Below are 23,026 nucleotides of genomic sequence, written 5' to 3' on the forward strand. Positions count from 1 at the left end.
AAACATGTCACCATGTTGATAAGTCATGCCAACCGAAAAGTGACGAAACAAATATATTTTCCATTTAACAGTGATTATCTTTTCCATTTAACGCATAATTAACTATCTTGTCTAGTCACTAATATAGCAGCTCCGTGATGCTTATTAGACCATTATAATAGGGAATTGGTGATGTCACTCGAAAAACTACTTCACCACTCAATATATGCGAGTGTAGAATTAAAATAACTCGGGGCTCAGTTCAGACTCTTCTATTTGTTTTCACGTTATCCATAGTCTAATGCTCCGACTCACAAAAAATTCTAGAACAATATATAGGACATTAGGACCGACCACCCACATTTTACTATTCACGACTCACGAGCTTAACTTGAGTCTTGGATTTCCGAACCGAACTTAAGTCTCAACAAAAACTTTCTAGTTTGTCCAGAGTGTGATACAATACTCATACTCGGGTTCAGTAACTTGAGTTTAGGGATAAAGTCCGTCTTAATTTGAAGGAATAAAGCGGCACAAGCATTTTACGAGTGATGTTATCAATACCCTTTTAATTATAATATGCCAAATGCCCAAATCAGAATTCCATTAACTTCCTTCTCAATTCATCCAGTATGTAGTCCCAAAGGTCACATCAATTCAACAACTTTTGGATTTTGAGCATTTGGGATCATTTGGCTCTAAGATTAAGTACATTTAGAACAAAAATTCAATTGTTATTCTCTTAAATATGTTCATTTATTATGGCTTAGAGCTTTGTTAATTGGCTTTTGACATAATCAGAAGACAAATACTCCATAGAAACAGTGAACAGTAAAAGCAGACATCTTTTGAAATTAATCTTTTGGATGAATGCAGGGGAGGTAAGGTACACACATTCTTCTATAAGACGGGTCATATTCGTCTTGAACATGAAACATGACAAAAAGTCGATTGCCTAGACAATGGCAAAAAAACATGTCCCATCTATCTAAATGGGATACTAATTGACCTGTTTTAGGGAGTCTAGAGTCACCTCGACTCAGAATGTAAGTAGTAATCACTTCTGGAAGATTCAGATTCGGTTATGTTTTTAGTTAGGTGGTTTCAAATCGGCCTGTATAGGGTCCAAAAAAGTTTAAGGCACTTACAGCTCAGATTGAATCAGTTTATATTTTTGTTCTAACTCAGGCTGTTGGGTAGTTATTCAGATTGGTTGGTTTTCATTTCATCATCTGTACAGACGTCCGCGAGCAATAATTGTACAAAGAACACTATGCAACCATAATTTATACAAGAACAATGAGAAAACGAACCTCGGACTATAAAGCAGTTGCTGCAGCATTAGAATCGTGTCATACAGACTCTCAGAATCAGCAGTTGCAGCCTCGTCTCAATCATTTAGCCAACCCTTCCAAATACAGTCATGAACTCGTGATAACCTTCAAAACATTAATAACTTGGTCATCTTTTGGTCTCGTGACAGATATTTAAATTATAGTCGGATATACGCAACTTTCCCACTACCCATAGTAACAAAGAAATTATGATCCAAAGTTATGAAATACCAAGACTCAAGAGGGCGTCGATATCAAACCCTTTAACAGGTAGCAGAATAACAAATCCAGTAACAAATTAACAAGCAAGGATACCAATAGCAAGTCTAATAATGCACGACTTACATGCGGACTAATAAGAAACCTTAAAATCTAAATATATTTCATTAGAAAATAAATAGTTTTACCGAATCATTTCAATATGTTATGACATACTAGTATTGATCCATTTTAATTTTTAATCATGATTTCTATCCGTATACAATAACGTAACAACCACCTAACCTAAAATGACATGAAAAAACATGCCAGAAACATTTCACAGTTGAAGCAAAAATACATTGTCAAGCAGATCACATGAGATCAGCAGATCAATATAAAGAAAAACAAATGCTTCATCTGAAACTCATGCTCTATATACTAACATTCAAGACGTTGACTGACAAAATTCGAGCTATAATGGCACTGCAGGACATACAAATATGAACTAGTTGTTGAATAAACTAATCAAATGCTGCTAAATCCTTGCTCAAATATTCCATACAGCAATAACAAGATTTTCATTTCACATTTTTCATTTCACATTTTTTATTCACAAGAATTTGGGTCATTGTCGCGTGTGAGACCATCTCATACCAGACTTATTGTTTTCTAATATGCGTTTTTTTCGCTTGTTACAGGGGAGGGGATAGGATAACTGAAACTGAGTAGAGTATACAAATGCTTACAGGTTTACAGCATGCTCTGGGAAATGATTAATGCATCTATCCCATATCATCTGTACAAATAGAAATCCACAGCGCCTTGACGATTAAACTGGTATCATGGCTGTAATCCACAGCATGCTCTGGCTTTACCATTTCATTTAATCATTCTGTTCCTCTAGAACATTTAAAGTAAGGGAGAAACAGCACTCCGAATGAAACCCACTGTCTCAAATTCTCAATATCACCCAAATCTTTCACCAACAACTTATATTTCATCAGGCTATGATTCGGGTCAGCTAGAAAAGACATCCATCACTTGTCTGTAATAAAACCTACCCACTCAGTTCATCCAGAAAAACTACGCAAACCCGGAACCATATCAAACTTAAACATCTTCACCCAATAGTCCCATAGGCCATACCCCATACTCTTTAAAAACATCCCCATTCCACAACTCCATTCACAATCCACATTCCAAGCACCTAGACAACCACTAATCTCACAAATTACCAACATTACCATATAACATACGCGGCATTTCTACGTCCCTGAAACCCTCATCAACCAAATCAAAACCACACATACATTTCACATTAGGAGTCCAAAGTTGGGTCATATCCTAATGCAATATCTCATTAACCAAAACCCTCTACCACCAGAAAAAAAAATAGACAATTTACCTTCACCAAACACCCAATTCTCCTCCAAATTTTTGCTGTCAAAGAACAAACATATACTTCTTCTGAAGGCCATCAACAAACAAAAAGACCCTTAATCATCTTCTGAAGAAACAAAACAAAACCCAGTAATCAACATCCATTGACAATTTCCCAAAGGATCTAAAAGATCACAAAATTAACCCATCACAGGATTATAAACATGAAAATTGAAAACAATAATTATACCCAGTACTTGCACTACCTCTACCAAAATAAGACGGATATCCCGTCTTAAGATTAAAACGGGTCAAATAGCACAGAAGCACCCCACCCATATAGATGGGACAAACCACATGTACCTGGGCATTATTATTTTGTCTCATCAATCCGATTCGACCCGTTTTAAGTTTTATAGAAGAATTTGTGTCAAACCATTACATGAACCAATTAAGAAAGATTTTTAACATGACTTAAACGTTTTGCACTTATATGATCATCTGGGTATCTATCATAATATCATATGCACCAAAATTAAGGATATAAAAGTAATAAAGGTGATATTATAAACATACAATTAAAGGGTAGATTAGGGTTTGAAATTGTTTGATTAAGGTATGATTTGATGAATTTTGAGGTTGAAATTACAAAATGCCAATTTTTTGTATACTAATTTAAATTTGATTATAGATGGTATTGGTAATCTTGTGAGAATTTCAGAAAAGGTTAGGTCTTTAGGGAGTTCAACATCAAATATCAGCATTATTAACAGGAACTAACTCAGAAAATGGGGTTATAGGACGTCGTTTTGAGGTCATTTGAAGTGTTGGGTGGTGGGTGTTATTTGAGGTTTGACTGGTGTTGGAGGAGGAGATGGTTTATGCTTAACGGGTAAAATTGTCCCGATCTGATTGATCCGACTCGAGCGAAGTTTATGAACGCAAAGTTGATCTGAACAATACCTGTTAAACGAGTCGATAAGTCGGGTTGATTTTGGGCCGGTTATTTCGCGTTTCAGAATTTTTTGGGGTATTTAGAGCATCCGCAAAGGTGGGGAGGTGTCTCCCCATATGTCCTCTCTCTCCTCATATGGGGCTCCTCATTGTTGCACAAAGCTCCCCAACATTAGAGGTTCCACTGTTTTTAGAGGAGCTCCCCAAAAAAAAAGTAAGGCAATTTGTGTTACTTTTGGGGAGGTTTCCAAATATTTGTGTGTGAATTGGGGAACTCCATTGTTGCATAAATGTAATATGAAATGGGGAGGGTAAATGGAAAAGTTAGTGGAAAATGAGGTGGACGAATAAGAAAAGGAAAGAGAAGATATGGGGAGCCTCACCTTTGCGGATGCTCTTAGAGCATCCGCAAAGGTGGGGAGGTGCCTCCCCATATGTACTCTCTCTCCTCAAATGGGGAGCCTCATTATTGCACACACTTCCCCAATTAGAGCTCCACCATTTGTAGGGGAGGTTCCCATATGAAAAAGTGGGTCAAGTTCTATTAAAAAGTGGGCCAAATATATTCATGTGAGATCTTGTTTGATTCGTCTTTACGAGTACATTACAAATATCGAACTTTTATAATTTTTGCAAATACGTAGCTAACGATATTGACCGCGTAAAACACGCGTTGACAAACGTGAAAAAGTAAAGTGGAGTTGAAATGGGGAACCCCATTGTTGCAGAGATGTAGTTTTGAAATGAGGAGGGTAAATGAAAAAGTTAGTGGAAAATTAGGTGGACGAATAAGAAAAGGAAAGAGAAAATATGGGGAGCCCCATTGTTGCGGATGCGCTAAAAGACCACAAATTCTCATTATAGACGGACACTATCCGTCTATATGTATAGACGGATACCATTTCCCCTCACAAAATACCCATTTGCCATAAAGTGGGAAGCACATGAGGTGCCCCACCTTGTCTCTCCTACCCATTTTATTAGAGGTCTTTACCCGTTTATACGCCCCACCCGTCTATATCAAGACCTATTGATAAAAGACTGTTAATTGGGTCATAAAGGTTTGGGTTATTTTGAGTCGGGTTATTTTCGGGTTAATGATTCTTTATTTAGAGTAAATAATATTAAGTGTGATTTTAAACAAGTCATTTCAAGTCTTTTTGGGTGAATTAGAGTCACGTTTTGTTGGATCGTTATCGGGTGGGAAGGTCTCAGATCGGCTCATTGGTCAGTTACGAGTCAACAAAGCTCGAATCATTTTTTGGTCGGATTGGTCACTTCAGGTTTCGACACATCGGGGTGTTGTAGTTTGGGGCTTGGGTCAGCCTTTGAGTCTATTTGATTTGTCAAGTCTACCTAAAATTTAACCTGGCAAACGGGTCAATCAGACCCGGTTTGGATCAGATCAATTCGAGTTCGTGTTTACGAATTTGGGGCGGGTCGACTCATTTCGGGATCAGAGTTATTTGGGGATACTGTCAGTTTCCGATAATAAACATTCGAGTCGGCTTGAATAAGTTCGGTCAATTCGTATTTTGGGTCAGATTCGAGTGCGAATGGGGTTTGAGTCGGGTTTGTTTTGCCAGGTCTACTTAAAACTAGAGTGAAACTATAATTGACCGAACTCAACTCCACATAGGTGTTGTCGATCAGTAACCGACTCGATCATAAGCCATCCGACCTTAAAATGATACGATGATATTCTCGAATTGAGCCATCGCTTAATATAACTAATTTAAAATCATACTTGATATTATCATTCTAAAATAAATAATAAATTAAAAAACCTTTAATAATCACAAATTCACAACCCGAAAAATTACCCTATTCAAAATGACGCTCCCTAACTGGCTCAAATTACCCCTAAATTTAACGAATAAGCTTAACTCTACATTTTTTTCTTTAAACACCATTCTTGTGGTTACTAATCATATTTCGGTGAGGAATATTATATATTTTTGATGTATGAATTTAGAATAATTTAGTGTAAAATCATTCTATTAGTCTTATACATTAGAATCACAATAAATATTGCTCCGTATGTGAAATGAAGAACAAATGGACTTAGGTTCAAATACTACACCGTTCTAGTTAAGTAATTTCCACGAGATTTAGTAAGCAAAAATGACTCTGTGGCCCAATGGATAAGGCGCTGGTCTACGAAACCAGAGATTCTGGGTTCGATCCCCAGCAGAGTCGTATTTTACTTTTTGAATTTTGCCTTTCCTTTTTCTTCTTATTATACATCCATCTTCAACGCTATCTTTGAGTCCTTTCCATTATGTAGCTTCTCGCCTATTGTTTGGGTATATAATGCGCTTATCGAGTAATCAAAGAGCGGAAAATGAACATCCTGAAACTTGATAGAGGGTAGTACGTAGCTAACTAGGCAACTAGCAACATCGGAACTTGCTTTAAGGCGGTAGAGACGAAGCTTGGATCGGCTTCTATGTGGAGTAATGAGTGAAGATTTTTGCAAGAGAGATTTTCGATGACTTAAGTTAATCATAGGTTTTGATCATTTTGGGAGTAATCCAATCGTTGACAAATTAACACAATTTGGATTATCGATGCATCTTTCGTACAACATGGCCTCAGTCATGCCCATGAAAATGAGAGAGTTCACTTCACAAATTCAAAGGTTTCCGTCTCAAAATCAATTGAGCAATTGGTGGTATAAATCTTTCACATAGTTACATGTGATACATCTACGTGCTGTAGAAGCTGAAGTCCCTATATGATTTGAGGCCGAGTAACATAAATTATTGTTATGGTACAAATTACGAAGAGAGGACTTGAACAACCGTAAAACTCATTCATAAATCATAACTAAGGCCAAAACACATGAATTTCCGTACTCAATTGTGCTACAATAAGAAAGGCGAAACAAGGCTATCAACATGCCTTCTAATCGAACTAACCGGGTTATTAGTACCGAACACTTCAACGTTTTGTATTTGTTTCGAGTTCAAATCTTTTAGGAGCAAATCTCCAAAATCTAAAAGAAGGAAGAACGATCTTCCTTCTTTTCTCGTACTCATGGACAAGTTACAACACATCATGATATCCCATAACAGTGCTCGACCGACATCAAACTTGTACATTCTACTCCACGATTCACTAACCCCATATTTCATCATCATACATACCTCTACATAAATATCATATTTTTTTCGTCGTTTTTGACAATAAATACTCAAATTTTGTTCTATACCAGCAATAAAGACGTCATAATATATATCATCTCTGAGCACCATCGCTACAATGTCCTGAGGAAGCGATACCTCATTGAATGTTTCATTGGTTAAATCGAAAGCGAGAATGCAAAAATCACGTTCATATGTTTGTTCCCTTGATACAATCCAATGAGCCTTTTCATTAATAATGTTTCCTAGAGTTCGAGAAACCCAACAATAAGGACGAAGATCGACACTCAACTCTTTCCAATTACGAAGATCATTATCGTTATTCCGCAATGTGTACACATGTGCCTTGCGTACTTTATCACTGATTATTCCATCTACATATAGAAGTTTGTACTCATCATTCATTGTCGAGTATCCGAACGCCCATAAGCATGGATCATCGAATAGATCAATCGCTTCTGGACAGAAAACTTCTCGACAAACTCGAGTAGCCGGGTTAAAGAAACAAAGCTTTTCCAAACCAATAGCAAGGCATATTAAGCCATTACATGAATCGATAAGGTCTATCTTGGAGCCTGGACTTATTATCAGGTCCTGGTTAGGGTTTAACTTTCGATCAACGACCAGGTCATGGGACGTACTACATTGATCTGCGTGGTTAAGAAAGGAGACCGAATTATCAAAGTTAAGTACAAGTAAGGTACTATGTTGGCTCGACATCGAACGATGAAGATCCAATTTTGTAAATTGGGGGTTTGAGATTATGGCAAGCCATTGTTTGGAGACAACTTTGAATCGAAGCAATGATTCGATTGGTAATCTTGGGAGAATTTCCGTCTCTAGCAAATCGACGGGTATATTACGCTCTTGGTTGAGTTGTCTAGGGTTGTTCATCGAAATTGTGTTCGTCATTGAATTGGATTTCTAATGGTGTAAACTCATAATATATAGTGGATGTAATTATAACCAAAACTCTATTACAAACGAACAACTTATGGTAATTTATACGGAGTATAGACTTAGAGCGGGTAAAAGCTGACCCAATCTGAGGAACTTGACCCGACCGAAACCTAACTCGATAAAACCTGAAAATTGGGTGAATCGAAATCGACCTGACCCGACCTGAACCAATAACTGATAACAACCTTATTTTTTACAACCTAAACCCTACCTAAACCGACCCGACCCGACTCGTGACTCGATATTTTCTCAACCCAATAGGTGATCCGATAATGAATTAACTTAATAATGGTTTAAATAAGATCAAATTGACATTCATCTTAATTATTTTCAGTTAACACTACAATTAATACGATAGTTACCCTTTGTTTAAACATAAAACTACCATCTAAAACTAAACACATATGATAAAATATATGCTGATTACCTGACTCGATACTGACCCACTAATGACCCGACCCGACTTGTCACCCGTTGATGACCCAACCGAAGATGACCCGACATGAATTGAACCGGCCCGAACCCGTCACTAACCCGACATAACCCAAAACACATATAACTCGACCCGCTTTGACTCGACCTGTAACCGACTCAAATGACCCGAGTACCACCTATAAGTATAGGTCTTAGATGACTGGTAGACCAAACTATTAGATTTTTTGGTGTTAAACCCGGTGTGGGGGTGAATAAAAAGTGGCCCGGACCGGTAAAGTGGATCGATCTAGAGCGGTCGGTCCGATTTAAACCGGATATATATCGATCCGGTCTCCTGGTCCCAAAAAATATGGTGACCGGTCTCTGGTCCGGTCGACATTTAAAAATAAAACTCAATTTACCTTGTAAGCAGTACTGCCGTTCTGGTCCCCGGTCTTAGGGTAGGTAGTTATCCACGGGTTCATTTGGTCCGGTTTTGGACCAGTGAGCACCCCTAATCCAATGTATCCATGTATCCCCAACCGACAGTTAGGACAATCTCCTTCGTGATACTAAAGGCAATTTAATGGGTAGTTTGATGACTTTTTCATCCACAAGAGATTGATTCGTCTCATGATAATGTGAGATAGGCCGAGGTAACTCTAAACCTGTCTCTAAACCGCAACCATTTATATATGTTTTTTTTCTTTGTCCATCGACGAAACTGAACTTTTTTTTAGCATCTCTAAGTGTCATAAAGACGATGAAGATATAATAAATATGGCATTGATGTATTTTCTTTTTGGCTAATCCCCTATTTACTAAAAGAATAAGTGGATCTAAAAAATTTCCCTCCAAAAAGTATCTTCTTAAATAAGGAAGATATTTACAATTAAGTTCATTTACTAATTAAGGAAACTAATAATGATATTTAATTTTATTAAATTATATTTTTATTAATATTAATATTTTTATCAAATTATATTATTTTCACTAAATTCTAAACTATATTCTCCTAATTAAAATATAAATAAATTTAATATAAAACTATAAATTGGTACATATTTTATTGATAATATTATTTGAGAATGACTTGACCCATATTGCGTATAAAATAAACTGTAAATCGCTATTATTACTTTCGTGATGCAAAAAAATAATAACTAAGAGATTTAAAAATTAAAATCGTCTTTAGCTTTGTGGTATAAAAAATATTTTGTTTAAAATATATTTCAGCACATTACTCAATGCTCTAGATTAATTGTCAGTTACAATTTTTTTTTTTGAAAGTAAAATACAATGACCAGAAATATGAACAATTAATGAAATAACACTATTATATAAGTAACTAGATTTTGTGCCCGTGCGTTGCACGGGTTACAAAATTGTTTCTCCTCTAATTGTTTTCCACTTTTTAATCGTGTTCAATAATAGAGGTTATATTGAAAATATGTTAAAAGATACGAAAGAGTTGTCTATTACTCACTTCATTTATCTAATTTCAAATGTTTATTCAGTATACGTGAAGATAATTTTTGTTTTCAGTGAAATTATAAGATGAGATAAATTTTTAATTCTCATTTATTTATTACGGAGTATTTATTTAGAACTAACTATTATTTTCAATGAGAGCACAAAACGTAGAAGTCATTGTGTTATAGGGGGTGAGTCAATAATGTTCAACAATTGAAAAAAAGGAAAAAAAATGAAAAAAAGTGTAAAGTTTTTGCACCAACATCTCAACGTTAAAGGCGTAATTAAAAGTTACTTTATATTAATTAATAATAATATATAGATATGTTAATGCATTACCAATCTTCTATTATTTCCTTAAGACATGGTATATAGATTCAAAAATACCACTTATCTTATGATATGCCACAAAAGCTCTAAATCTATGTACAAATGTATTAGAATTTATTAGTATTACCTATTAAATAGCCAAACTGCACAAGTAAATTCAACATGCTATACTAATAAAAGAGTTAAGGCTATGTTAATTGTTAAGGACCTACACTATCTATCTTTTTCAAGTTAAGGACCTAAAGTATGAAACATTATCGTTGGACTTATATGCCATGTTCTATTACTTTCAAAAGTCAAATCTATTATGGCTGACCAAGGAGAATATTCTAATTAGTAATTACCCTAAAAAGTTTCTCGTACAATATCCCCTGTTTCTTCTAGTGCACCCATTGACCCTCCATACATGGTTGCATTTTTCTGGGTTGTTAAACCCAACCACATAACGCATCCCTTCTGCAATTTTGTCAATCTAGCAATATGGCCAATTGGACATTCTTGACAATGGAATTCCCAGCCCACATGAACCAAACCATTCACCGCAGTTAATACCCTCTAGTCTTGCCCATAATAACCCCACTTACTTATCTTGCTTGGTTCACTCAAATCGACTGATTACTTATTGGCTTCGATTTTCTTGAGTTCGTGATGACTCATATCTGTGCTCAAAACCTACAATGACTGAGTGACAAACCCGCTTTCACCATCCTAAAGTCCTTAACGAACCAAATATTCTAGCCAGACTCCCTAACGCAATAGTTTCACAGAATGACCACATCGCGGTAATGTTCTTGAAATTGGCCTTGCACTTCTATCTCACGCCCAACTTTCTTCGATATTCAGGCCACATGCCTTTTCTACCTCGATCAATCTTATAAACTATGCCAAATCTCAAAACGAACCTACTATACAAACTCATAACCTTTGGTTGTCTTTCTTATATCCTTGGTTACATATATATACTACACAAGTACACATAAACTCAATGCCAAACCCGACTAGCCCGTACCATGTGCTTTCATTATCATATGCTGAGTATGCCAAACCCAACTAATCCGTTGATGTATATATGGATTAATCTAATCTGTTAGACAAATATCTTGTATATTTGTCAAGTATATATTTTGTAAATATTTAGTCAATAGTTAGTTTATTAGCTCCATGTATTTAGCTAACAATATCCTACTTATTAGGCATGTGTATCACCTAACCTAGATGTACATTGACTATTTAAATTGAATGAGAATCATCTCCCAAATCAGGGATTATGATAATTAACATGGTATCAGTTTCCTTGGAGTTTTCTTGATTTCTCCTCGATCCTGCGCCTCTTTTCCCTTCTCGTCTGTTTTTCGAAACAGCTCTGCCTCACGCACATAACTTCCCTCACCATGACTAATGATGCTTCTTATTCCAAACCCGGCCTGCATCCGGTTTTTACCGTGACCAATATCCAAAACAAAATTCGTGTTCTCGACGGCACGAAAGTAACATATGCCTCGTGGGTTCGCTTGTTCAAACTTCATGCCCGTGGGTACAAAGTGTTGTCTCATATTGACGGCACACCGTCCCCCGCTAACACAGACGCGTCATATGACTCGTGGTGTGAAGTCGATGCTCATGTGTTACAATGGATTTATGGTACCCCAAGCGACGAGCTCTTGCCTCGTGTTCTTGAAGACGAATCGACTGCCCGTGCAGCGTGGTCACGGGTTGAAAATATCTTCAACAACAACAAAGGGGCTTGCGCTGCCGCTCTCGAGAATGAGTTTTGTTCCGGGTATTAATTCCGAAGTAGGTTTGTTTACCACGCTAGCTTTGTCGAATAATGCCTCTTCTAGCCTTGACTACTCTCCTCGGCCTCTCCTGCAACAATGGGCAAACTGAGGGCTTGGCTTTGTGCCAAGCGTACTCACTCCGACGCTCAAGTCAGTGAACTTATCGTGATTAAGTAGTATGTAGCTTGATGACGTGTATTGTAGAGAGATGAGAGAGATAATACCAATTTAAGGGGTTCTTAGGTTAGATCCTGGATCCCTTCCTCAATGAGGATTGAGGAGTATTTATAGAGTTTCACCTTTTGTCACGTAGTGGCCAAGTGGGCCAAGTGGCGTAGCAGGTGGAAAGACTGATCTACCCCTCGGCCGAGGGACCTACGGCAGGCCGGCGAGCCTGGTTGACTCCATGCCGAGGGTTCTTGGATATGAGTACGCGGGTATGTGCCCTTTGGTAGGTTGCCATGCCGATACCCGTGGGGCAGCCGAAAAGGATGCATCGGTGGGATGTCTAAGTCGTTGAATTCTTTGTGGATATCTTTGACCTCGTTCAATATGTTGACTTGGTCGTGGGTGCGAGAATATGCCCCATCAATTTGCCCCAGCGTAGTCTATGCCGTGGTATGGGCTCCGATGTATGTTGAGCGTATATTCTGCGCAAGTGAAAATTTTCTGCCCGGCTTCTTCTCCCTCGGCTTATTACATACAAAGTCCGTCCCATATCCCCCTCCACATGGATGGGTATTGGACATCAAATGTGGAAGAGAAGATGCTGCTGGCCGGCGGTCCCAAGGTTGAGAGTGCCGGTGTGCTTTTGATTGCCCCCGGCCGGTGCTACCTAGCTCGGTTAGTCATACTGCCGGCGGAGAACAGATACTTTAGGATTTTGCTGAGGAAGATGGATAGTCAAAGGGATATAAAGGGGCGTGTTGAAGACGCTTGGTTACTGTTGCATTGATTGACATTCAATCTGTTGCGTCGATTGACATTCCGTGTACGCATGCGACGACATGTGTCTCTTCGTTGATTGGCTGACGCTTTATGGGCTGCGTTTTGATTGGTCCTCCTTTATGGGCTTTTGCCTATAAATACGGACTTTTGAAGTGAAATTGGTTAGCAATTTCATTCATTCTAAAAATTTTCTTCTTTCCAAAAATTCCAAGTCTTTCCCTCTCTTCCGATCTTCAGAATTTTTACGTCGGCGTAGCACTTTTCTTCAAGGTAAACCGAAAAACCTTTTCAACTTTTTGTTTTGTTTAAGTAATTGTTGTGAACCATGTCTTCTACGATGCCGGTCCCGATGCTCGTGCGCCGGGGTTCCCCGTCGCGTCTTGATGAGGAGGAGGCGGTAGCCGCAATTCCGTTAAGGTCGAGGGGCCCTAGGTCTCCTTCCCCTGAAGTTGACCGCAGAGTTCTGGAGCAGTGGGAGGATGATGACGATGTGGATGACGGTGATGATGATGAGAAAGGAATCCTTCCGGGGCGGAGAGGCGGCATCTTGCATCATTACGATGCACACTCGGCGCCGATCGTGGTTTTATTGATAAGTTGGTCCGCCGCTCTCGGCTCCGAATTTTTCAAGAGCACTTCTTTTTGGCAAGGGGTACAACATTGTCATCCCCTGGGAGGGTCAGGCCGTCTGTTGCCCTCCCCCGGGTCACATCGGCGTATATATGAGGCACCTGGAGTATGGTCTCCGGTTTCCTCTCAATATGTACGTCTCTTCTATAATTCAGGCGATGAACGTTGCAGCGGCGCAGCTTCATCCTTTGGCCGTTAGGACTATAGTCGGCTTCGTGTGGCCGTGTCGCCAGGGGGGGTGATCCCAACGGTAAACTTATTCCGCCGAATTCATTTTCTGCGAATGAATGTTCAAGGTGGCCGGGGTGGTATAGCGTCCGACCGAGCCGGCTATCTCACCGTGCCTAAGCTCACCTCTTGCAAGGGCTGGAAGGAACGGTGGGTGTATGTCGAGGTCCCAGATGATTATCCGTTGCCTCGGTCTTTTGAGCACCATGTTAACTTGCGGTGCGAGAGCAAAGGGGAGCGTGAGAAGATGATCCCCAAGGGCAAGAATAAGATGGACGCGGAATGTCTATCTTAATGAGGACGAGAAGCGAGCATCAAGCTTTTCGAGGTCGATGATGATGGGGCGCCGAAGGTTTGGTTGCCCCCGACGCAAGTCATCCAGATGGATGAGCCGCTTTGCCACGTCGGCCTCATACCGGCCCTAGCACGGGGTGAGTGGGGTCGGTGTGAGGCCCATTTCTGCTTTAATGTTTTTCGTTGTTTGTTTCTTGACATGTCCCTTTGTCTAAGTTTTGCTTTGTTTCTTTTACAGAGCACTTTGGTCCCGAACTGTCCGAGCAACTCCTCGAGAAGATGGGGCTGGACAAAGACGGAAACGTTAAGGAGAAGAATCCGAAGGTCGATGTGCATGACCGCCGTCCGTCGCCATCGACCTCCCGAAGGGCTTGGACGATACGGCGGCCCGAGGCCAAGGTAGCTGCTTTGCCATTCCTCGCCGGTCCGAAAAGCCAAGTCTACGGCGGCGGTGTCAACCTCTGTTCCGCCTCCACCGAGGGTGGAGGTCGTTGACATTGTCGATGGAGAGGATTCCGATCTTTGAGGATCTCCGCTTAGGCGTAAGAGGAAAAGATCCACTCATGACACCGATGCTTCGCTTCCGTCGCTCATGTTAATGCCGGTAGCGAGAAACGGATCAATCGGCCAAGAAGAGCAAGCCCTCCGGTACAGGTCTAACTTGCGGCTCAGATTTAGCCGGCTCATTAGATATACCTGATGACCGGCTCTCTGGTATGTCCATGAACGTTGACGTGGACTCTTTGGTTGAATTTTTTGTAGATCAACCGGCGCAGTCTGTCCCAGTTACTGAGCGGCGAGTTGAGAAGAGGCCTATGCAGACGGCGGGAAAAAATGTCGACTCCGTACTCGCGTCGATATCCAACGACCGGCTCATAGCGGAGGGTACAAAGCTGAGCAAGAAGGTTGGGATTTGGTCCGATCTGGTCGGCTCTCGTATTAGGGAGCAAGAAAAGGCCTTGGCCGATACGGGACCGTTGATAGAGCAAACAGGCTCGATGTTGTTGCCGCAAAGGGGGTGGCCGGAAAGGCTAAGCATGACCTCCTTGCCGCACAAGCGCGAGTCGAGGAAATTGAGAAGCTGCTGTCGGCCGAGAAGGCCAAGGTAGAGGCTGCTGATTCTGCCGCCGCCAAGCTGAAGGAGGAACGGGACAGTACAACAAGGCGGCTACGACGTTGTTGTCGCCCAAAGGGAGGAGTCGAAAAAGGCGTATCGGCTCCAAGCGGAGTCGCATAGGGAGACTAGTGCTATCCTTGCCCAAAGGGAGAAGGATATTGAGACACTTCAAAACAAGCTTCTCCCACGCATGTGTGCTCGATATAGGGACCTGACCGAAGAAGCTTTCAGGGAGGTGGTAGATGAGGTCTATCCGGATGGCTCCTTTCTATGGACAAAATTTGACGAGCTGTTCGATGATAGGCTCGAAGCTAAAGAGAAGGCTGCGGCAGATAAGGCTGCCGAGGATGCCAGGGCCAAGAAGGAGGAGGAGGCGACCGCTGCAAAGGCGGCCCTTGCAGAGAAGACGAGGGCGGCCGAGGAGGAGTCTCTGCTAGGCAAGGCGGTGAGGATGCTAAGGCCGCTAAGAAAGCCGAGGATGCTAAGGCGCCCGGAGCGCATCTAAGTCGCTCACCGAGGGTAACGCTGGCGATGGCGGTAAGGGCAAGCGACAACGGCATAGGGAGACGGGCGGTCGTCACCAGGCTCACCCGGCGTCTCGGATAGCTTCAGCTATTCGGGGGCCAACTATTAAGCCTTTTCTCCCTGCCATCCTTTTGGCGCTTCAAAGAACCAGTCCGTAACCTTTTGCTTTACTTTTCCTTGTATTTTGTGAAACCTTGGTAGGTAGAGTCTTGGCTTATCCCAAAGGGGACGGCCGTCGTCTGTGTTTCTCCTTCTTGTAACTCGTTATCTTTTTCTTTAATGAGATTTTGCTTGCTTTGCCTCTGGCTTGGCCGAGGCCTTTTGATTTATTCCTTCACTTGTCTTTTTGCGTTAATTAATTGAGCGCTTTTCGTTTCTACCTTCGGCTTTAGCCGAGGCAGTTTAGGATGCGTATCTCAACTGTGTTTAACGTCTTTAAGCTCGGTCTTAATTTGCCGAGGGCAGTTGCGTTAATTAATTGAGCGCTTTTTCATTTTTACCTTCGGCTTGGCCGAGGCAGTTAGAATGCGTATCTCAACTGTGTTTAACGTCTTTAAGCTCGGTCTTAATTTGCCGAGGGCAGTCGCGTTTCACTCGTCTCTTCCCGGCCGATTCACCGGGCAACGGAGTTTACGTTTTGACCGCCGTTGAACATATGTTAGCATATCGGCTCGTCCCCCCGTCACTCCCGTTAAAGGCCGGGATGAGACGAGGTTTTGGCTCTGTCTGCTGTGTACATATGTTAGTATGCTTTCTGATTGGGGTGGATTAACACTTTGATGAAAAAACTTGGATGACTCCTCATTAGATATGAATATGCATTGGGGTGCCAACAATTGTTTTGGGCAACTCCGCTGTTATACAAAGTATTTTCTGAGATTGTCGGTGTTCCAATGGCTCATCAAAGGTACATCTCCCATGTCCGTCAGCCGGTATGTACCCGGCCTCATTTCTTCAACTACCTTGTAGGGACCCTCCCAGTTGGCCGTCAACTTGCCATGGATGTTTCCTTTGTTGGTGGCAGCTGACTTCCTTAGGACCAGATCTCCTACTTTTAAGTCCCTTTTGTGGACTCTTCGGTTGTAGGCCCTTTTCATTCGGCTCGATATCTTTGCTAAGTTGAGGCGTGCCGTATCTCGGCTTTCTTCGACCAGGTCCAGGGAGGTTCTTAGGCCTTCCTCGTTTTCATCTGGGTTAAAAGTGGCCGTTCGAATGTTGGCACCGTTGCTTCAATCGGCGGGGCTATCGCGGACCCGTAGACTAGGTGAAAAGGACTGTACCCCGTTGCTTCTTTCTCCGTGGTCCGGAGGGACCATAGAACGCCGGGTAGCTCATCGGCCCATCTTCCCTTGAGGTCTTCAACTGTCTTCTTCAAGCCGTTGAGGATCGTTTTATTGGCTGCCTCCGCCTGTCCGTTGCTCTGGGGGTGGCAGACGGAGGAGTATGCAAATTTGATGCCGAGTTCTTCCAACCAGCTCATTATTGTGTCACTCCAAAATTCTCGGCCATGGTCGAACACCATGACTTGGGGTAACCCAAAACGAGTTATGACATTTTCCCAGATCACCTTTCTTACGGCCGCCGCGGTCTTCGCAGGCACTGCCACGGCCTCAACCCATTTGGTGAAGTAGTCGACGGCGACGATTAGGAACTTTCTTCCTCCGGATGCCGTTGGAAATGGCCCTAGTAGATCCATTCCCCACTGTGCAAAGGGAAGGGGATTAAGCACGTTGCGGTCTCGGGAAGGTGCGTGTATCACCGGAGCGTGCATCCGACGATTGTTGCATTTTCTCGGTTTTGTTTCGGAATCTTCAAGCATGGTGGGCCGGAAGTAGCCGGCTCGGAGAGCTTTGTGGGCTAGTGTTCTTGCCCCCATGTGATGTCCACAGATGCCTTCGTGTATTTCTGTCAGTATTAGTTCTGCATCGGCTGGACCGACACACTTCAGGAGTGGCCTTGTCGCGGACCTCCTATATAACTCTCCTTCAAACACCAAGTACCTTGCTGCGATCCTTTTTATCTTTTGTGAGAGGTTGCGGTCCTCTGGTAATTCATTTGACAGTTTATACCCCTTGATCGGAGTCATCCATGTCGTCGCGGCTTCCACGTCGCACACCATGCCGATGGTTTCGTCAATGCTTTTAGCGTTCCTGATGTCCACCAAAGACGGTTCGGTGATATTCTTTATGGTTGAACGCCAGCTTTGAGAGAGCGTCGGCCGGTTGTTCTCGGACACAGGGATGTGTCGCATTTTGAATGACTTCAATTTTGAGGTCTCGGCTTTTACCTTTTCCAGGTATCTTACCATCCCATCGTCCCGAGCTTCGTACTCTCCTTCGTATTGGTTAGTCACCAAGAGAGAGTCTGTTTTCAAAATGATGTGTTACGCCTTGGCTCGGCTAACTCAACTCCGGTTATCACTGCCTCATATTCGGATTCGTTGTTTGAGGTCGAGAAGGTAAACTTCAAAGCGTACTCGAATTCGTCCCCGTTTGGGCTGATGATAAGGATGCCGGCTCCCGAGCCGTTCGTTGTGGAGGATCCATCGGTATATACCTCCCACATGCCGGGACACGATTCTTCCTGATACGTGCATTCGGCCAAGAAGTCTGCCAGCGCCTGCCCCTTTATCGAAGGCCTCGGTTTGTATTGAATGCCGAAGCCAGATAGCTCTACTGCCCATTTGATAAGTCTGCCTGACTGTTCGAATTTTTCCAATGCTTTTTCCAACGGCTGGTCGGTTAAGACCGTCATGGGATGCGCGTCAAAGTAGGGTTTCAACTTCCTTGCGGCAACAACCACGGCAAAGGCTGCTTTTTCAATCAGCGGGTAGTTTCTCTCGGCAGGCAACAGTGTATGGCTGACGAAGTAGATTGGTCTTCTTTGCTTGTTTTCTTCTCGACGATTACGACGACCGATGTGGCCGAGGTTACTTTGCTAGATATAGATATAGTGTTTCCCCCGGCGTCGGTGCCGGACGGGGTCGGAGAGTTTGCGGATGGGCCTTCGATTGTTTGAAAGCCGTGCTCTGTTCCTCCCCCCAGCAGAAGTCCTTATTCCCCTTTAGCACTTTGAAGAATGGGGTGCTCTTGTCGGCTGACCGAGAGATAAATCGGGCAAGGACCTCTTTGCGATTCCTCGGCTCCGGCAGGTCTAGAATTGCTCGCACTTTCTCTGGATTGGCATCAATTCCCCTGGCGCTGACAAGCACGCCGAGGAATTTGCCGGCCCGGACACCGAAGTTGCACTTTGTAGGGTTAAGCTTCATCTTGTATTTCCTTAGTGAACAAAATGTCTCGTGTAAATCGGCTAGGTGCTCGCCGTCGGACTTGCTCTTGACAATAGCATCGTCGACGTAAGCCTCAATGTTTCGCCCTTTTTGATTTTGGAACACTTTGTCCACCAGTCTTGTGTAAGTCGCGCCGGCGTTTTTCAAACCAAACGGCATCATCTTGTACATGTAGGTGCCGTGTATGGTGATGAATGCGCATTTAGGCATGTCTTCCTCTGCCATGAATACCTGATGGTATCCTGAAAAGGCGTCGAGCAGGCTCAGCATTGTGTAGCCTGCCGTTGCGTCTATTAAGCTATCTATCCGAGGCAAGGGGTAGCAATCTTTCGGGCATGCTTTATTAAGTTGCGTAAAATCAACACACATCCTCCACCCCCCTGATGACTTTTTAACCATTACAACGTTAGCTAGCCATTCAGGGTATGTACAAGGGATGATAAAGCCCGCATCTAACAACTTATCGACCTCGGCCTTGATGGCATCTTCCTTTTCGGCCGAGGAGTTTCTCACCCTCTGCTTCACAGGGCGAGCGCCGGGGAGTACGTTCAGCTTGTGGACGATGACCTCCCGGCTTACACCTGGCATCTCGGCGGCCGAGTATGCAAAGACATCTTTGTTCCTTCTCAGCAGGTCTAGGAGATCGGCCCTGAATTTTGGTTCCAGGCCGACACCGACAGTCACGGTGCGTCCTGGATCAATCTCTATCTGTTCGGTCTCAGCCCCTTCGACCATGGCGACGTGGTTGGTGCTCATCGGTTCGTCCTCCTGTCTTAAGGATGGGTTCTTCCCTTTTTCCTCTTTCTTTGCCACTTTGAAGGATTGCATGTTGCATCCTCTGGCCGATATTTGGACGTTGACCACCTCGTCTTTTTCGTTCTTTGAGACGAGTTTATGAACCTCTCCGCGGTCCGAGACATACATCAGTGTCAGGGCCCGGATGGACATTACAGCATCGACCTCACTCAGGGTGACACGACCGATGAGAACGTTGTATGCGGATGAGCCGTCGATGACCACGAACTCGGACATCACATTCTTGGCCGCGTCGGACTGGCCGAACATCACTGGTAACTTGATAGACCCCAGGGGGACCAAGCCTGCCCGGAGAAGCCGTGCAAATGGGTTGGTGCATGGGCTAAGGTCCGCAATTTTCAGGCCTAGCCCCAGAAAGCACTCCCTGAACATGATGTTCGTGTAAGCACCCGTGTCAATCAGGCATCTCATGACTAGGTGGTTAGCTATGTCTAAGTGGACTACGAGTGGGTCGCTATGTGGGGCGATGACTCCTTCGTAGTCCTTCTTCCCAATAGTTATGTTCGGGATGTTGGAAGCGCGGGCCGCTGTAGTGGGCACGAAGTTGACGGCCTGATATAGTTCGTTCAGGTGCCTTTTGTGCCCGTGAGCGGATCCGCCGTTCTCGTTTCCCCCGATGACAACGTGAATTGTCCCTATCCGTTGAAAGACGGACTTTTTATCTGAGCCGCCGGTGTTAGTCTTTTGGCCTCCGGCAATATACTTGCCGAGGCTCCCTTTTCGGATCAGCTCTTCAATGGCATTCTTCAAATGCCGGCAGTCGTTGGTTAAGTGACCGGTGTGGCCGTGGTACTCACAGTACAGGCTCGTGTCACCGTCCCCCTAGGTTTGGGGGCCTTTCCCACTTCTCGCCCCTCGTTTACGCTCGGGAGAAGACCTCGGCGGCCGATACGACCCGGGGGGGTGTGATCCTTGAATTTCTTATGGTAGTACGGGGGACTGAACTCCCCCGGCGTCCGCCGGGTTCTCGCTCCTGGCGGGCCTGTCGGTCCGCGACCTATTATTGTCACGGCGCATTTCATCCGGCTTGTCCTCCCGGTGGCTCTTTCTTTCTGAGTGCCCGGCCTCGCCGTGGCCTATCCATATTTTGTGATAGTCTTCGACCTTAATGGCCTGGTCGGCCAATTTCCTGGCGGACTCAAGGCTCAGGCCACCACACTTGATGAGCTCGTTTTTCAAGTCCCCTCTGGGGAGGCCTTTCATCAGTGCGAAGGCCGCTAGTTCGCTGTTCAGCTCCCTTATCTGCTGAACCCTGGCATCGAACCTCTTCACATAGCTTCGAAGTGACTCGCCTCCCTCCTGCCTGATGGTCAGGAGGTCCGATGTCTCAACGGCTCTCCTTTTATTGGTAGAGTACTGGGCCAAAAACGCGTCTCTTAGGTCGGAATAGGAGCATACCGACCCATCGGGTAGCCCCTTGTACCAGCTTTGCGCCATTCCAACCAAGGTCGTTGGGAAAACTCGGCACCAGACCTCGTCAGGTTGCTCCCATACCGACATGTGAGACTCGAAAGCCTCGGCGTGATCGGTTGGGTCGCCCTCTCCTTTGTATGATATAGGCGGTAGCTTCAGCTTTGGCGGCACCTGGGTCTCTAGGACGTAGGCACTGAGGGGCTGTCTGACCACGTGTCTAATGACACGCGGCGATCGGCTCCTCGCATCCCTAGTCCGGCCCCTCTCCCTGTGGCGGGAAGGGCTTCTTCTCCGACTCTGGTGAGTCGGACTCCCTTCGCTCGTCTGGGGTATGCCTCGTGGGCGTCGCGGCGACATCGTCCTTCCGCGAGTGCGGGAAGGGCTTAGTTCTACCACTGACACTCTGGGCTCCCCCGGCGTCTTGGTACGCTCAGCCTCTCTCAGTGCTTCGTTCAGGTTTCTCGGAGTCACCTTTTGGGCCCTAGCTTCCTGGACGGGTCCCGCCGCTCTTGCCGGTGTGACAGTGTGAGCCGGCGCGCTGACAATCAGGTCCAGGAGCTGCTTCAGCTTTGCTGCATCAACCACGCGCCCCATGATGGTGACCTGGTCGGCAGGCAGCGGCGTATCTGGCATTATTGGCATCCCGATCTCCGGTTGAATTATCCGGCTGGTGGAGGGTTGCACAACTCCAGAATTGTGGACGGTATCATCTGGGTGGAGGGGCTCTTCGGTTACGAACACCTCTTGTTCTTTTGACATCTTCGTAGCTTTTTTGGGTGGGTTTTCTCTTTTTTTTTTTTTGTTTGGGAATGACTAGCTTCTAGTATCTGTATCCCCACAGACGGCGCCAATTGTTCCGGGTATTAATTCCGAAGTAGGTTTGTTTACCACGCTAGCTTTGTCGAATAATGCCTCTTCTAGCCTTGACTACTCTCCTCGGCCTCTCCTGCAACAATGGGCAAACTGAGGGCTTGGCTTTGTGCCAAGCGTACTCACTCCGACGCTCAAGTCAGTGAACTTATCGTGATTAAGTAGTATGTAGCTTGATGACGTGTATTGTAGAGAGATGAGAGAGATAATACCAATTTAAGGGGTTCTTAGGTTAGATCCTGGATCCCTTCCTCAATGAGGATTGAGGAGTATTTATAGAGTTTCACCTTTTGTCACGTAGTGGCCAAGTGGGCCAAGTGGCGTAGCAGGTGGAAAGACTGATCTACCCCTCGGCCGAGGGACCTACGGCAGGCCGGCGAGCCTGGTTGACTCCATGCCGAGGGTTCTTGGATATGAGTACGCGGGTATGTGCCCCGTCTGGTAGGTTGCCATGCCGATACCTGGTGGCAGTAGAAAGGATGCATCGGCTGGGATGTCTAAGTCGTTGAATTGCTGTGGATATCTTTGACCTCGTTCAATATGTTGACTTGGTCAGCGGGTGCAGAATATGCCCCATCAAGTTTAATAATCTCCGTCTCGAACATATGCCCTCGTTGGACGCCTACTGTCTCCGCCTCCGCGAGTTAGCCGGGATGCTCAAAGATGTCGACGCCGCCGTCACTGACCGCCGCCTTGTCATTCAACTGGTACGTGGCCTTACAGGTGAATATGACACTGTCGCTTCTTACATTAATCAAACTAGTCCTAATTTTGAGACAGCCCGTTCTATGCTTGAGTTAGAATTGCATAGAAAATCTGGCCGCGAAGAACCCGCGACGGCTCTCGCTACACCTAGTACCCCTGTTGTTGAGTCGTGGGTCGAACCAAACCCTAAGGCCACCCAATCTGGTCCCCCGCACCAGTCCAATAACAACAACAATAATAAT

The 23,026-nt window shown here is 44.1% G+C and overlaps 3 protein-coding genes and 1 non-coding gene across 4 annotated transcripts in view; 2 read left to right on the forward strand and 2 right to left on the reverse strand.

Moving 5' to 3' along the window:
* The window catches only part of LOC141606451 (glutamate synthase 1 [NADH], chloroplastic-like), a 261,024-nt gene that overhangs the window by 66,199 nt on the left and 171,799 nt on the right, over positions 1-23,026 (reverse strand). The window lies entirely within an intron of this gene.
* On the forward strand, positions 5,975-6,047 carry TRNAR-ACG (transfer RNA arginine (anticodon ACG)). Its single transcript has one exon. It is a non-coding gene; the product is annotated as a tRNA-Arg (tRNA).
* On the reverse strand, positions 6,716-7,906 carry LOC141608641 (F-box/kelch-repeat protein At3g06240-like). Its single transcript, XM_074427984.1, has one exon. It carries the CDS (start codon positions 7,904-7,906, stop codon positions 6,716-6,718), a length of 1,191 nt encoding a protein of 396 aa, XP_074284085.1.
* LOC141608642 (uncharacterized) lies at positions 11,563-11,958 on the forward strand. The gene has a single exon (XM_074427985.1). It carries the CDS (start codon positions 11,563-11,565, stop codon positions 11,956-11,958), a length of 396 nt encoding a protein of 131 aa, XP_074284086.1.

This window comes from Silene latifolia, chromosome 10 (assembly GCF_048544455.1).
Source record: "Silene latifolia isolate original U9 population chromosome 10, ASM4854445v1, whole genome shotgun sequence".
Lineage (NCBI taxonomy): Eukaryota > Viridiplantae > Streptophyta > Magnoliopsida > Caryophyllales > Caryophyllaceae > Silene > Silene latifolia.

What these genes read in the sequence shown, in the direction of transcription:
- LOC141608642 (XM_074427985.1), top strand. Translation starts at nt 11,563, where the DNA reads ATGACTAATGATGCTTCTTATTCCAAACCCGGCCTGCATCCGGTTTTT.
- LOC141608641 (XM_074427984.1), bottom strand. Translation starts at nt 7,906, where the DNA reads ATGACGAACACAATTTCGATGAACAACCCTAGACAACTCAACCAAGAG.